This window comes from Aplosporella prunicola, assembly GCF_010093885.1.
Source record: "Aplosporella prunicola CBS 121167 unplaced genomic scaffold K452scaffold_80, whole genome shotgun sequence".
Classification (NCBI taxonomy): Eukaryota; Fungi; Ascomycota; class Dothideomycetes; order Botryosphaeriales; family Aplosporellaceae; genus Aplosporella; species Aplosporella prunicola.
In genome coordinates, this window is record NW_022983608.1 from 24,767 (window position 1) to 38,017 (window position 13,251).

At 57.3% G+C, this 13,251-nt stretch overlaps 7 protein-coding genes across 7 annotated transcripts; 4 read left to right on the forward strand and 3 right to left on the reverse strand.

Annotated features, from left to right (window-relative positions):
* Window positions 1-276: 276 nt before the first annotated feature.
* K452DRAFT_281038 (uncharacterized protein) lies at window positions 277-1,028 on the forward strand (the record flags this gene model as incomplete). Its single annotated transcript, XM_033539479.1, has 2 exons — window positions 277-578; window positions 632-1,028. Exons 1-2 carry the CDS (start codon window positions 295-297, stop codon window positions 1,026-1,028), a joined length of 681 nt encoding a protein of 226 aa, XP_033391486.1. The 5' UTR covers window positions 277-294.
* A 1,068-nt stretch (window positions 1,029-2,096) lies between these two features.
* On the reverse strand, window positions 2,097-3,049 carry K452DRAFT_238740 (uncharacterized protein; the record flags this gene model as incomplete). The annotated part of the gene is made up of 4 exons (XM_033537675.1): window positions 2,097-2,184; window positions 2,238-2,424; window positions 2,484-2,821; window positions 2,967-3,049. 4 exons carry the CDS (start codon window positions 3,047-3,049, stop codon window positions 2,097-2,099), a joined length of 696 nt encoding a protein of 231 aa, XP_033391487.1.
* A 157-nt stretch (window positions 3,050-3,206) lies between these two features.
* Window positions 3,207-5,226, forward strand: K452DRAFT_292961 (uncharacterized protein). Its single transcript, XM_033541475.1, has one exon. The coding sequence runs from the start codon at window positions 3,448-3,450 to the stop codon at window positions 4,861-4,863; it is 1,416 nt and encodes a 471-aa protein (XP_033391488.1). The 5' UTR covers window positions 3,207-3,447; the 3' UTR covers window positions 4,864-5,226.
* A 1,189-nt stretch (window positions 5,227-6,415) lies between these two features.
* K452DRAFT_238726 (uncharacterized protein) lies at window positions 6,416-7,543 on the reverse strand (the record flags this gene model as incomplete). The annotated part of the gene is made up of 2 exons (XM_033537672.1): window positions 6,416-6,646; window positions 6,689-7,543. 2 exons carry the CDS (start codon window positions 7,541-7,543, stop codon window positions 6,416-6,418), a joined length of 1,086 nt encoding a protein of 361 aa, XP_033391489.1.
* A 238-nt stretch (window positions 7,544-7,781) lies between these two features.
* Window positions 7,782-9,238, reverse strand: K452DRAFT_238746 (uncharacterized protein; the record flags this gene model as incomplete). Its single annotated transcript, XM_033537676.1, has 2 exons — window positions 7,782-8,986; window positions 9,037-9,238. 2 exons carry the CDS (start codon window positions 9,236-9,238, stop codon window positions 7,782-7,784), a joined length of 1,407 nt encoding a protein of 468 aa, XP_033391490.1.
* Window positions 9,239-10,111: 873 nt separating this feature from the next.
* K452DRAFT_238737 (uncharacterized protein) lies at window positions 10,112-12,137 on the forward strand (the record flags this gene model as incomplete). Its single annotated transcript, XM_033537674.1, has 4 exons — window positions 10,112-10,574; window positions 10,630-11,054; window positions 11,102-11,991; window positions 12,044-12,137. The coding sequence occupies 4 exons, from the start codon at window positions 10,112-10,114 to the stop codon at window positions 12,135-12,137; spliced, it is 1,872 nt and encodes a 623-aa protein (XP_033391491.1).
* Window positions 12,138-12,322: 185 nt separating this feature from the next.
* On the forward strand, window positions 12,323-12,993 carry K452DRAFT_164755 (uncharacterized protein). The gene has a single exon (XM_033535707.1). The coding sequence runs from the start codon at window positions 12,507-12,509 to the stop codon at window positions 12,882-12,884; it is 378 nt and encodes a 125-aa protein (XP_033391492.1). The 5' UTR covers window positions 12,323-12,506; the 3' UTR covers window positions 12,885-12,993.
* Window positions 12,994-13,251: the final 258 nt, after the last annotated feature.

Genomic DNA, 13,251 nt, shown 5'->3' on the forward strand with positions numbered 1-13,251 from the left:
CACGTTGAAAATCAACAAGAATAAGTGCCAGGGGTGCATACATTATCTCCTCCCGTCAACAAGCAGTCTAGTCTTCGCTTCTTCCATCTTCCCTCGCAACTTGGTGCTCCAAATCCACTTTGCGATCTCCAACATCAGGCCTCGACTTTGAAGTTTCTTGCTTCATTTTGACCGAGCTTTCCGTTTTGTTGTCTGGGGCAACCGTCTGCGCATCGCCACTCAAAGCTTGAGTTGTAGCGTTGCAGATTCGATCAACGAGCCTTTGGATAACATACCGCTGCTCAACTTATACTGATGACTGAGGTTGGAGGAATCCAGTATGGGTTTTCAGGTCAAAGTCGACTTGTGTGGAAGGAAGGAACGCTCAGGGATCTGATCAGCTCCCATTTCGGCAACACCCAAAGCCTAGCGAAGGAGCACGTCAAACTGGAAAAAGTGTTCAACGCACGCAACCTCGTACGCATGGCTGGACTCGAGGTCGTTTGGACGCACAACCTGGCCGATCATTTACGTCTCTACAATGACGACAAGAGTGTGGCTATATTCCACCACGTCACGTTCCTAAAGTACCAGCGACAGTGAGTGCACAGTTACGCCTGGAGTTCAACTGACCATGTGCTTACTTCATCAGTGACATCTTCCCTAGAGGATTCGTCGACGAGACTTTACGCACTCTTGCCTTGCTCCTACCATCCAACGACAGGGACACGCAGACGTGGTTTCGACAGCAGCAGTCCTTCTGCAACCTCGACGTCCAAGCCAACAAGTGTACGCGTCTCAGAGCCGACGATCGCCGAATCGACAACTTCGCTTTCTGGCGTGACCGGCTTGTCATCCTGAAGCAGGTGTTTGATGAGGCCGAGCCGAGCACGCTTTCGCAATGGTGGTATGACAGGCGAAATGGCCCGCAGTGGTACACGTTCTGGGTAGCAGTTGCGGTGCTGCTTCTTACGATATTCTTTGGCCTTGTACAGAGCATTGAGGGGGCTCTACAGGTCTACAAAGCGTACCATCCCGATTCGGACTGAAGCAGTATGCAGGCTTAGGAGTATGTGTTTGCCAGCTTATGGTTGACCTGAATTCAGCAGCTCTCAAGGAATACTGGAAGTTCTGCAAACCTTCATAGTCCATTATCCGCCTCTTCAGGCGATAAACTCATCCAAAACGGGCAAGCCGTTGAGAGCAAAAACAGGGCTATAGTCCAGCGAGTATGCCAGACGCACACCATCCACCACGCACACAAGCAACCACCGTGAATCTCGATTCACCGGGAAGCTCGATGGTGATACTTGTACGGAGGAGAATAAGAGACCCAGCTACGATGTATAATAGAGTCTGTGTGCTCCAAGACCTTTACGTCCATACCCCGGACTCGGACTATGAGCCAGATAAGGCGTACTCCTGTAGGGATCGCTTGTATTGTCCCCTGTCTCGCTAGACGGTGGATCTCGGTTTTCGGGGGTGAGAGAAAGTTATAGGAAGTTATAGGAAGTGCTGAGAGGTTCTAGGGGTGTTGGTGGTTGCTATAGATTTACGCCCAGCAAGCAGCTTTACTACAAAACACCTATTTAAACAACAGCTATGCTTCGGCAGTGTGAAAATTGGATGCATCTGTTGTAAGTCTTCATAATCTAGACTTGATTGATGCAGGCATTGATACAGAACCACACTAAGCAAGAGTTTTGGGACTTACAGAGTCTAACACCTACCTCTTCAGATGATGACTAGGCAAAGTATTTTATCCTTCGCAACATATGCGATGAGCCTCGCTGGAGATGCACATCTTACATTGCCTCGCATAGTCCACTACACGATCCCTAAGAGAATGTGGGGTATTGCAATACCTGAAAAACCAGCCATCTACGACAACAGCATCATCTCCAGCGAACAGAACAACAGAACAGATAAATCCCACATTCGTATCTACGCAGCCAACATAAAATGCTGGTCTTTCAAGCGAACAGCAAAGCAACAAACACAGCAAAGAGGCGCAGATTCGCCCTCTTGTACGCTGCTATGCAAAACAAAATGGGTAGCAAGACTAAAGCCGCCGTCGTAATCGTCGTCGTCGGAAAAGGTATCATAGGTGCAGACAGTCAAGCGTCTCCAAGCGGGGGAAGCTGTTTCTTAAGGTATCTCTCAAGGTCGTCGATTTCCTCCGGGTCGGCCGAGTGGGGAAGACCACTGATTAAAGTCAGGACCTGTGTGTTCTTGAACGCGGAAAGCAGACGACTTACGGGTAGGTGCGGAAATCGACGGTCCAGCCCCACTCCTTCAGCATGCTCGCGGTGCCCTGGCCCCACACGTACTGGACGACGGGGTCGGCGTCGCCGTGGCCCATGAAGATGGGGGTGTCCTTGTTGGGGTTTTCGGCGGGGACCATGTCGCGGAACTTGTCGCGGAGGAGCAGATACGAACTCAGACCTTTTGGGGCACTCGTCAGCCGTACGTCCGTGTTTGTAAGCCTCAAAGAATGGACTGACCGAAGATGCCGCCCAGCTTCTGCGGGCAGGTGACGCCCGACAAGAGCGACATGGCGCCGCCCTGCGAGAAGCCGCCGATGACGATGCGCTCGCTCTTTATGCCCTTATCCATTTCGTCCTTGATCAGGCTGTGGAAGTAGTCCATGCTGCGCTTGATGCCGACCTCGTCCTCGGAGCGGTTGATGTCGGACAGAGAGTGCAGGTCGTACCAGCCGGGCATGCGCATGCCCATGTTGATGGTGATGGGGATCTCGGGCGCGCTGGGGAAGATGAATGACACCTCGTCGAACTTGTTGCGGCGGCGCCAGTTCTCGGCCAGGAACATCCATCCCGCGCCACTGCGAAAAAGAGTACGTTGTCAGTCGCATGCCTGTGTGCCGATCATAAAGGCCAGATGTTGGCTGATGCTAAAGCACCGGCATCCAGCAACTAGCTGCTACCTGCCGGACTGCGGGGTACTAGGGTGTGGAGGGGATTGTTTACCTGTCACCGAGGCCGTGTGCTACGATGACGGTGGCCGTGTGGCGCTTGAGCGCGGGAACTACGAGGGCGCCAGTACCAGCCATAGCGATAGGTGTAGGTGGTGAGGGTTGTTGGAAGAGTGGCAGAAGTAGTCGGACTCGATTGAAGATTGTGGGCGGTGGTCCGGGAGACCCTGCATGACTAGCGTTGCAGACGTCATGCATTATTTCGGCCGCGCCTTCCCATCTCTATCCTCTAACAACCTTTTGCCTCTTGTCCTTTTTCTCTGTCTTCTGTTCTACGTCTTCTTCTTCCTCACATCCTGTTGGCTTCCCTCTTCTCTTACAATTTCCCTGTCTCGCTCGCATCTCTCACCATACTGATCCTTCCCTTTATACAGTCGAAGCTTCTCCGGCGGAGCTTGCTTCGAGGCCTACAAACACAGCTCATTCACTCAAACCCACTCTTCATAGCAAGAAACTCTTGTCTTCGAGTCATCCCAATGTCTGCCCGTGTCACTCGATCAGCGTCTTCTCGGCAGACGCCGAAGGCCATCAAATCTGAGCAGCTCTCCAGCTCACCCGCCACCCCAGCAACGGGAAAGGGCAGCCGCAAGAGGACGCGGGAACCTACCAAGAAAGAGGAAGATATCAATGACCTGCCACACAACCTTGGCCGTATTCCATCGGCCAGTGTAGAATCACCTGAGACTGAGCAGCCAGCTTCCAAGAAGGCGAGGGCCCGCGCTCCAAAGAAAGCGTCCAAGCCTGATCTTGAAAAGGCCCTTAAAGATGCTGCTCCAATGGTTGCCAAGGTAGCTGCCACAGACGAGGAAGGTGCAAAGTCAGCCAAGAAGAAGAAAAACCTCGACTACGGATTGACCCCAGGCTCGACTCCGTACCCGGAATGGCCTCATCCCACCCCTGAGGAGTGTCAAGAAGTCGTCCGATTGTTGTCGAGCATCCATGGTGAGGTCCAGGTTCCAAAATCCGTCCCACCGCCCTCTCTCGATGTGTCTGGATGCGGTGAGGTACCCTCAGTCCTGGACGCTCTGATCCGGACAAGACTCAGCGCAGCCACGACCGGCGCCAACTCCTCAAGGGCATTCCGCGGTCTCGTCGACCGTTTCGGAATCATAGAAGAAGGCATCGGTAAAGGCAGTGTCAACTGGGACTCCGTCCGCCGCGCCGACACGAAGGAAATCTTTCAAGCGATTAAGAGCGGCGGCCTCGCCGACGTTAAGAGTAAGGACATCAAATCCATCCTGCAGATGGTGCACCGCGAGAACCAAGACCGGCACGAAACCCTCACCAAAGAATCCGCCGCCGCGCCCGCCGGCGCAGAAAACGAATCTGCAGCAGAGAAGGAGGCGGAAATCGCGCGGGCCGAGTCGAACGTCCTCTCCCTCGACCACCTGCACGCAGTGCCCTCCGAAGACGCCTTCAACCACCTAATCAAGTACCCCGGAATCGGCCCCAAGACGGCGTCCTGCGTGCTGCTCTTCTGCCTGCAGCGGCCCAGCTTCGCCGTCGACACGCACGTGTTCCGACTATGCAAGTACCTGCAGTGGGTGCCGCCGGACAAGGCGACGCGCAACTCGACGTACGCGCACTGCGAGGTGCGCATCCCGGACGAGCTGAAGTACCCGCTGCACGCGCTGCTGATCCGGCATGGCAAGAGCTGTCCGCGGTGCAGGGCTGCGACGGGGCTGGGCAGTGAGGGCTGGGCGAGGGGGTGTGTTATTGAGCATTTGGTTACGAGGGGGGGTGTGCGGAAGGGGGGTGTGGCTGAGGGGAAGGGGAAGGTGAAGGCGAAGGCGAGGAAGAGGGGGAAGATATCGGATGAGGAGACGGGGGAGGAGGATGGCAGTGATAGCGAGTTGAGCAATTTGGTGAGTGACGAGGGAGAGGAGGAATGAGGGATGTGCGGTGATGATGGCATGAGATATGATGCATGGGTTTTGTTTGCTGCGCTTATTGCTGCTGGACACTTACGGACGATGGGGCATCTGATATTGGCATTGGCATTGGCATCTAGCGGTCCAGTCCAGTTCAGTTCGACGGACAAACAATGGCGGTTTATTTTCTATTCTATTCCACATACACATAGCCCACCAACACCACACCACACCACAGCATCACCCATCTCCAGCAGCAGCGCCACACAGCATAGATATACGCGTGCATTTATCGGGTACATACATACATACATGCCTATAGCTTTCTCGGCGGTCTGGTACGAACGGGTTTGTTAGGAGGTATATATATAATAAAAATAAAGCAAAGACAAAAAATCTACGTTTCTACATCTCCTCAGGGTGGGAGGAACTTTGCCGCACTAGCATTACGCCTACTACATGCATACCCTCCAAAACAATAAAATGGCAGGTAACGTCCGTTACCATGAAGCGAGATGGTGATAGTTGTATAGAGTAGAAGAAGATACCTAGTTAAGATATAGTAAGTCTATATATACTCTAAGACCTTTTCACCCATACCTAGGCCTCGGGCTGGGAGCTGGGCAAGGTACTAGTACTCCGTAGGGACTGATTAGCGAGACAGGGGATGGATGATATAGACGGTGCATCTCGGTTCGCGGTGACGCACGTTGGAGGTGGCGGTCAAGTGAGCAGTAAGTCGTTAATCGGTGCTGGGTGAGTAGTAGGTGGGTCTGGAGCGTCTGGATGGATGGATGCATGAATGAATGAATGGGGTGGGTACTGCAGGGCAGGGCATGTATGTACAGTGCACTTTTACGCGTGCTCTCTTTTCTTTTTCTTTTTCTTTTTCTTTTTTCTTTTTGTTGTCGAACTGACACCGCAGACAACCACTGTTCGTCCAACTACTTGCTCACTTGCTGCTCACTTCTAATTTTCCACCATTCGACATCGCCACCAAAAAAGGACAGTCAGTCAGACGCACAGACATACAAACGGAGGAGGGTATGATTAGGTATGTATGCAGATACAGCGTTCGTTTTTGTTTGCACGGTTGTCGTACACGTGGGTAGGTAAGTAGGTGGTAGACAGAAAGACAGGCAGACAGGCGTGCTTGCTCTTTCCCCCGCCTCCTTCTCTCCATCTCTCCCTCCCTTCGTTCCTTGATTCCTTGCTTGCTTGCCTGCTTCCTCCCCTTTCCAGTTCCTGCGCTGCGGTTGCGGTGTATGGCTGTAGTGTGTGTGTGTGTGTGTGTGTGTCTGGTGTTGCGGAATGGTAGGTAGGAGCAGCGGCGAATCCGCTTGCGTGCGTGCTGCTCGTGCTCGTGCTCGCGCGGAAAATGGGTGCATGCCGCGCTGTTGCGTAAGAGCCGTCTTCCCGGACGGCGAATTGTTTGTTTCGCGCCTGGTCGATTATGTCGTCCGTACACCATCATTGCTGTCCGTCTCTCATGCCATGTCTGCCCCAATCCCATCCCCTTGCCACCCATCCCTCAAACCCCAGCTTTTTAATGCACTTCCCCAGCACCGCCCGCTCACCTCGGCGCATCCCACTCCAGCGCAACAGACCACTCGCGCCACCGCCCCTCGGCCAGACGGACCACGCTCCGCAGCGCGGCCCTGTCCACCACGCCCCCGCCATGCTTCTCGACGCGGAGCAGCGCCGTCTTCCCTCCCGAACAATCCAGCACCACGCACACGACCTCGCGACAATGGCGCTCCTCGAACGCGTCGGGGTCCGCAAGCAGCCAAGCACGGTCTTCGCCCTTGGACGCGTGCTCCTGCTCCCCCAGGCCCAGCAGCTGCACCCCCTGCCGCGCCTCCTTGCCCGCACGCCCATCGCCCGCAAACACCGCAAAGCTCGCCGCGACAGGCAGGCCGCGCAGCCGCAGATGCCGCGCCTCGGCCACCGCGTCTGCGCACACCACGCCCGCAGTGTCCGGGTCCCAGCGCGCGGCGGGCATGTACGCGTTGCGCAGCGCGGCCAGCACAGCGCCCCACGCGGCGTCGAAGGCGTTACCGTCCAGGCTCAACACCAGCACGTCCAGATACAGCGTCCAGTAGGCCTTGACCTGGCGCTGGGGGAGATCGTCGTCATCGTAGTCGTCCATGTCGGCGCGCGGAGGCGGCGTATACGTGATGCGCAGGTCGCGGGCGCGCACCACGCGCGTCGCATGCAGCTGCGCCAGCAGACGCGCCGTCAGCGCCTGCGCGCCCGCAGTGGGAGGTTGGCCCGGGACGTGGGCGGGCGAGGCGCCCGTCGCGAGCTCGATGTTCGGCACTAGCAGGCCCAGGCCCTCAATCTCTGCCCTGTCGTCTTCGTGTTCTTCTTCTCCCTCAACGTCGTCCCCCGGTCCGGCGTCCCCCATCCCGCTCGGCGGGTTCGGCACGTCGTCTAGGCGTAGAATCTCGGCGCGCAGGCCGCACACGACGGCCGTGTCGCCTAGGCGCACCACTCCGCTGCCGGCGCTGTGCGTCAGCGTGTTGGTGTTGACGAGGGGTGGGCGGCCCGTAGCGCATGGGCGTCCGTTGGGTCGAGTGGGCGTAGCATCGCTTTCGGGCGTGAGGTGTGCTTGCAGGAAGCCGGTCGGAGAAAGGGCGGCGAAGATGTCGCGTGGGAAGGAGAGGGCAGGCTCTGTGGGGGCGCTCGTTTCGACGGCCATTGTGGGTGGTTGGTGGATGGTGGGTTTGTTTGGATTGTGTTTGCGGTTGGAGAAAGTTCAAGCCCGGCTTATCGATAAGATGGCATCATACACCAGCTCACATTATTCCCGCGCATCCTTGCATGTATACATCTTTACATGTTCAGCTACCTAAATCTACTACCATCGCTAACTACATACTGGAGGGTTTACAATCTCTCGCTACAGGGATATAGATACAAGTGGCTTCGCGCCTCATCTATTTCTTCTCCTTGGGCGCAATCATGAGCTCAGGACGGACGTGCTGGTCAAACTCGGCCTCGCTCAGCGCGTTCAGCTCCATCGCGCTCTCCTTGAGCGTCGTGCCCTTCTTGTGCGCGTTCTTGGCAACCTTGGAGGCCATGTCGTAACCAATGATGGGGTTCAGGCAGGTCACGAGCATCAGACTCTCCTTCAGGATAGCAGCGATTCTCTGCTCGTCAGCCTCAAGGCCGTGGACGAGGTTCCTCTCGAAGCTCTTCATGCCGTCAGCCAGAAGCCTGCTGCTGTGGAGCAGGTTCTTGATCATGACGGGCTTGAAGACGTTCAGCTCAAAGTTGCCCTGCGAGCCGGCAAAGGTGACGGTCGAGTGGTTGCCGAAGACCTGCGTGCAGATCATCGTCAGGGACTCGCACTGGGTCGGGTTGACCTTGCCGGGCATGATGGACGAGCCGGGCTCGTTCTCGGGCAGCTTGAGCTCGCCCAGACCGCAGCGGGGACCGGAGCCAAGGAAGCGGATGTCCTGGGCGATCTTAAAGAGCGACACGGCGAGGGTGTTGAGCTGGCCAGACGCCTCGACGACAGCGTCGTGGGCGGCGAGAGCCTCGAATTTGTTGGGCGCGGTGACGAAGTCATAGCCCGTCATCTTGCTGACCTCCTCGGCAATGCCCTCGGCGAAGCCCTTGAAGGTGTTGATGCCGGTGCCGACAGCAGTGCCGCCCTGGGCCAGCATCTTCAGGCGGGGAAGAGACGACTCGACGCGCGCAATGCCGTAGTCGAGCTGGGTGACGTAGCCGGAGAACTCCTGGCCGAGCGTCAAAGGAGTGGCGTCCTGCAAGTGCGTGCGGCCAATCTTGATGAGATGCTCAAACTGCAGCGACTTCTTGTTGATGGCGTCGCGGAGGTCCTTGAGCGCGGGCAACAGCGACTCCTCAATGTCAAGGACGGCAGCAATGTGCATGACCGTGGGGAAGGTGTCGTTGGAGGAGGCGGACATGTTGACATGGTCGTTGGGGTGGACCGGTCTCTTGGTGCCCATGGTGCCGCCGAGGATCTCAATGGCGCGGTTGGAGATGACCTCGTTGGCGTTCATGTTGGACTGGGTGCCGGAGCCCGTCTGCCAGACGACGAGAGGGAAGTGCTCGGCGAGCTGGAGAGAAGCAACCTCGCTGGCGGCCTGCTGGATGGCGGCGCCAACCTTGGGGTCTTGGAGAGCGTTAGCGCTGGCGGTGCAGAACCAAGCTGGACCTACCTACCAAGACCATACTTCATGTTGACGGTCGCAGCAGCGCCCTTGAGGATACCGAAGGCGCGGATGATGGGCGTAGGCATGCGGTCCTGGGGCTGGTTGATCTTGAAGTTTTCCAGCGAACGCTCCGTCTGAGCTCCCCAGTACTTGTCGGCGGGGACCTGGATCTCGCCAAAGGCATCGCTCTCGGTACGGGTGTTGGAAGCCATCCTGGAGGTAGTAGCAAAGGTGCGCAGAGCGTTGGTCTGGGGAATGCGAAGCTGAGGTCTGGCGGCGCGGGGGAGGACAGAGAGGGGACGCGACGAGGCCCTGCCGGCGGCAACCGACGCGGGGAGAGCCGCCCGCGCATGTGCTGCGGGACGGAGGAGGCTCTCGGAAACGCGAACCCGGGGCGCAATGGAGCGAAGCATGGCGGCGAGATGGGCAATTGATGAAGATGAAGCTTCAATGCTGCAGCTGGAGGAGGAGAAGCTAGCGGAGAAGCAAAGGCGTAAAATTGACCGGGAGATCCCGGGGTTAATATTTGATGACGGCAGTGGGCGGGCGGCGGGCAGCGGGCAGCGGGCGGGCGGGAGAGAGAGGGCAGAGGCCCGACAGCGAGACAGCCCGAGGAAGAACAGGCACCCATCTACATAACTAACCACCTACATTGTCGTCGCATCGTTCCCATCTATTCTCGATGGGTTGCGGCGGCGACTGGGCATGCGTGCGTGTGTGATGGTGTCACTAGCCGTGGGGAGCCGGGTCAACTAAGGCACGCCAGCACGCCAGCCAGCCAGCCAACCAGCCAGTAGCCAACCATCAGCTTCTAGAATGCGGCTCGGCGCCTTGAAACGTTGTCGAGCACGGTGGTGATGATGGGAAATGAGGGGAATGCGGCTGATACGACGGCGCCAAGCTTGGGTGTTGCCAGGGCGCTGGCGCGATGCGCTGTTGATCGCATTCCCGCGCGCGACAATCTTTCTCTGCCGGCACCTACTTCACCACTGTGCGCCGCTGTTCCCACGACCGCCATGGACGACAAGCGCCCTTTCGATATGCCCCTCCCTCCTCCACCCCTCCACACCCGTTTCCCGCCCGACATGTACAACCGTCCCGAGACTCCCTCGTCCAACCCGGCCTTCCTGTCGCCCCAGCAGACTCCCACCGGCAGTCCCAGCAAGCACCATGCCCCGCCCGGTGCCTATGACTTGCCCAATGTCTTCGACAATGCCATGAAGCTCATGCCCACCGTCGGCACTCCCAGCCGCATCGCTCGTCCTGTCCAGCACTCGCCCGCCTCGCCCAGCCCCAACAGGTCGGAATTCGACCAAGGCAGCCCAACGCGCAGGGCGAACAAGGAAAACACGCCGCCAGACAGGCCGGCGGTGCCCAAAGAGTCCAACTTCGTGACACAGGCCGCCGCCTCACGCCAGGAGCCCTACAAGCCGCGCGGCGACGCCTCTGTCGGCAAGACGTACAATCTCCAGCGCGGCCTGTCTCCAGAGGACGTCGAGAAGTTGCAGAAGCCTTCGGTCAAGCGCCTGGCCAATGTCACCCAGCTCTGTGCGTTTGCCCTCTGCCATGGATCGTGCCATGCGCTGACTGACTGACCCTCCAGACTTCCTCGACTACTACTACGACCTCCTCTCCTACGTCCACAATCGTCAGACCCGTTTGTCGCAATTCAAGGCGCAATACCCGCCTCCCCCCGACACGCCCGACGAAGAGTACCATGAAGTGCTCCAAAAATACCTTGGTCGCGAACGCGCAAACCTGCGCAAGCGTAGGACTAGGTTGAGGCACGGTGACTTCCAAATCCTCACGCAGGTCGGACAGGGTGGTTATGGACAGGTCTATCTCGCCCAGAAGAAGGACACGCGCGAGGTGTGCGCCCTCAAGGTCATGAGTAAGAAGTTGCTGTTCAAGCTTGACGAAGTCCGACACGTCCTCACCGAACGCGACATCTTGACCAATGCCAAGAGCGAGTGGCTCACCAGGCTGCTCTATGCCTTCCAGGACGAGAGAAGCATCTACCTGGCCATGGTGCGTTATTGACCTTCACACATTTCCGCTCATACTGACCAGTCTAGGAATACGTGCCCGGTGGAGATTTCCGTACTCTGCTCAACAACACTGGCGTGCTGCACAACCGCCACGCACGATTCTACGTCGCCGAGATGTTCTCTTGCGTCGACTCCCTGCACCAGCTCGGCTACATCCACCGTGACTTGAAGCCCGAAAACTTCCTCATCGACAGCACCGGCCACGTCAAGCTCACCGACTTTGGTCTCGCCGCGGGCATGCTCGCACCCGCCAAGATTGAATCCATGCGAGTGAAGCTCGAGTCGGTGGGCAACGTCGCGGTTCCCTTCGGCCGGCCCATGGAGGAGCGTACGGCGGCGGAACGACGAGACGCGTATCGGTCACTGCGCGAGCGCGACGTCAACTACGCCAAGAGCATCGTCGGTAGCCCTGACTACATGGCGCCCGAAGTGCTCAAGGGTGAAGAGTACGACTTCACGGTCGACTACTGGAGTCTGGGATGCATGCTGTTCGAGGCGCTGGCGGGATACCCGCCGTTTGCGGGCGCGACGGTGGACGAGACTTGGCAGAACCTGAAGCAGTGGAAGAAGGTGCTCAAGAAGCCCGTGTACGAGGACCCGAGCTACTTCCTGAGCAAGCGGACGTGGGATCTGATTACGCGGCTGGTGGCGTCCAAGACGTCGCGCTTCCGCGGCATCAGCGAGATCCACGCGCACGCCTATTTTGCCGAGGTGGACTGGGAGAAGCTGCGCGAGCAAAAGGCGCCGTTTGTGCCCGAGCTCGACAGCGAGACGGACGCGGGCTACTTTGACGACTTTGGCAATGAGGCAGATATGGCCAAGTACAAGGAGGTGCACGAGAAGCAGCAGGCGCTGGAGACGATGGCGGAGCGCGAGGAGAAAATGAGCAAGAGCTTGTTTGTCGGCTTTACGTTCAGGTATGTTGATTGCATGTTTCTTTCAACCACAACGCAGCGCTGACACAAACAGGCACCGCAAGAACCCAGCCGACGAGAACGGCAAGGCCGAGAGCGCCAGGAAGCCCTTGCAGACCGTCAACGAGGACTTTGGCACCATGTTCTAAGCCTCTTTCGTCCAGTGCGGGCAACGCGTTCGGTCGCCAGCAGCAGTCGGCGGCGTAACCTCCTCCTTCTCGATAGGTTGTTTGTTTGTCTGCACCGGGCCGAGCCGGGCTGGGCTGGGCTTTCTGATACCTTAGACTTACTTACTCCCTCACACACACAAGCACACTTACACATACACGCCGCCGGGTCTTCTTAGCCGTTCATTGTCGGGTAGCTAGCTAGCGGGCCGGGACTTGAGAGTGCGAGTGCGAGTGCGAGTGCGGCGGTGGTGGTTGATTCTTTTCGCATGCATGCACGCGTAGCTGGCTGCGCTTGTGGGCGCTTTTGTCTTTCTACTCGTACTCCCTCATCCACACCCCTAGTCATCGATGATGCTGGCTTGGCTTGGCTTGGTTCACCTTGGCTTGGTTCGGCTTGCTGGGTTGGTATGCTACGATACCTTCCTATCTTCCTGCGTGCCTGCCTGCCTACCTACCTGCCTACCTACTTTTGTACCACACTGGTGCGGTGCGGTGCGGTGCGGTGCGGTGCTTGCGAGTTGCAACGAACAAACAAACAAACAAACAAACAGACACAAATCCAAACTGAAACTGAAACTGATAACTGAACTTGGCTTTTATATCTCTATACTCCTGCACGGCGGCGGCGTACGGGGACTAGGACTGCACGGCGAGCGTTTTGGTATGGCGTGCGTGGACGGGATGGATGGGTGGGCTTGCCTTGCACTCTCACACTCAGACACTTAGACACATACAAACACACACACGGACGGATGGGCAGACGGGTATGCGGGACGCGAGCAACAACAACAACAACAACTCTGGATGCGAACGGACGGCTGGCTGGACGGGACGGGAAGGAAGGGAAAGGACAGGACAGGACGGGATGGGCAGGCTAGGCTTTGCTTTGGGTTTTCTTGCTGTTTCTGCTTCTGCGGTTTTGATAGGGTTCTGCGTTCTGCGTGATGCGTTATTTGGCTATTAAACCTTTTTTTTTTTTTTTTTTTTTTTTTTTTTTTTTTGGTCCTCTTTACTTTGCTTGCTTTGCTTGGTCGTCTTTTCTGTGTGTGGATGTGCAGTGGCGTGGGGGAGGAGTGGTGGTGGTGGTGGTGAT

Coding starts and splice junctions, on each gene's coding strand:
- K452DRAFT_292961 (XM_033541475.1), top strand. CDS start 3,448: ATGTCTGCCCGTGTCACTCGATCAGCGTCTTCTCGGCAGACGCCGAAG.
- K452DRAFT_164755 (XM_033535707.1), top strand. CDS start 12,507: ATGATGCTGGCTTGGCTTGGCTTGGTTCACCTTGGCTTGGTTCGGCTT.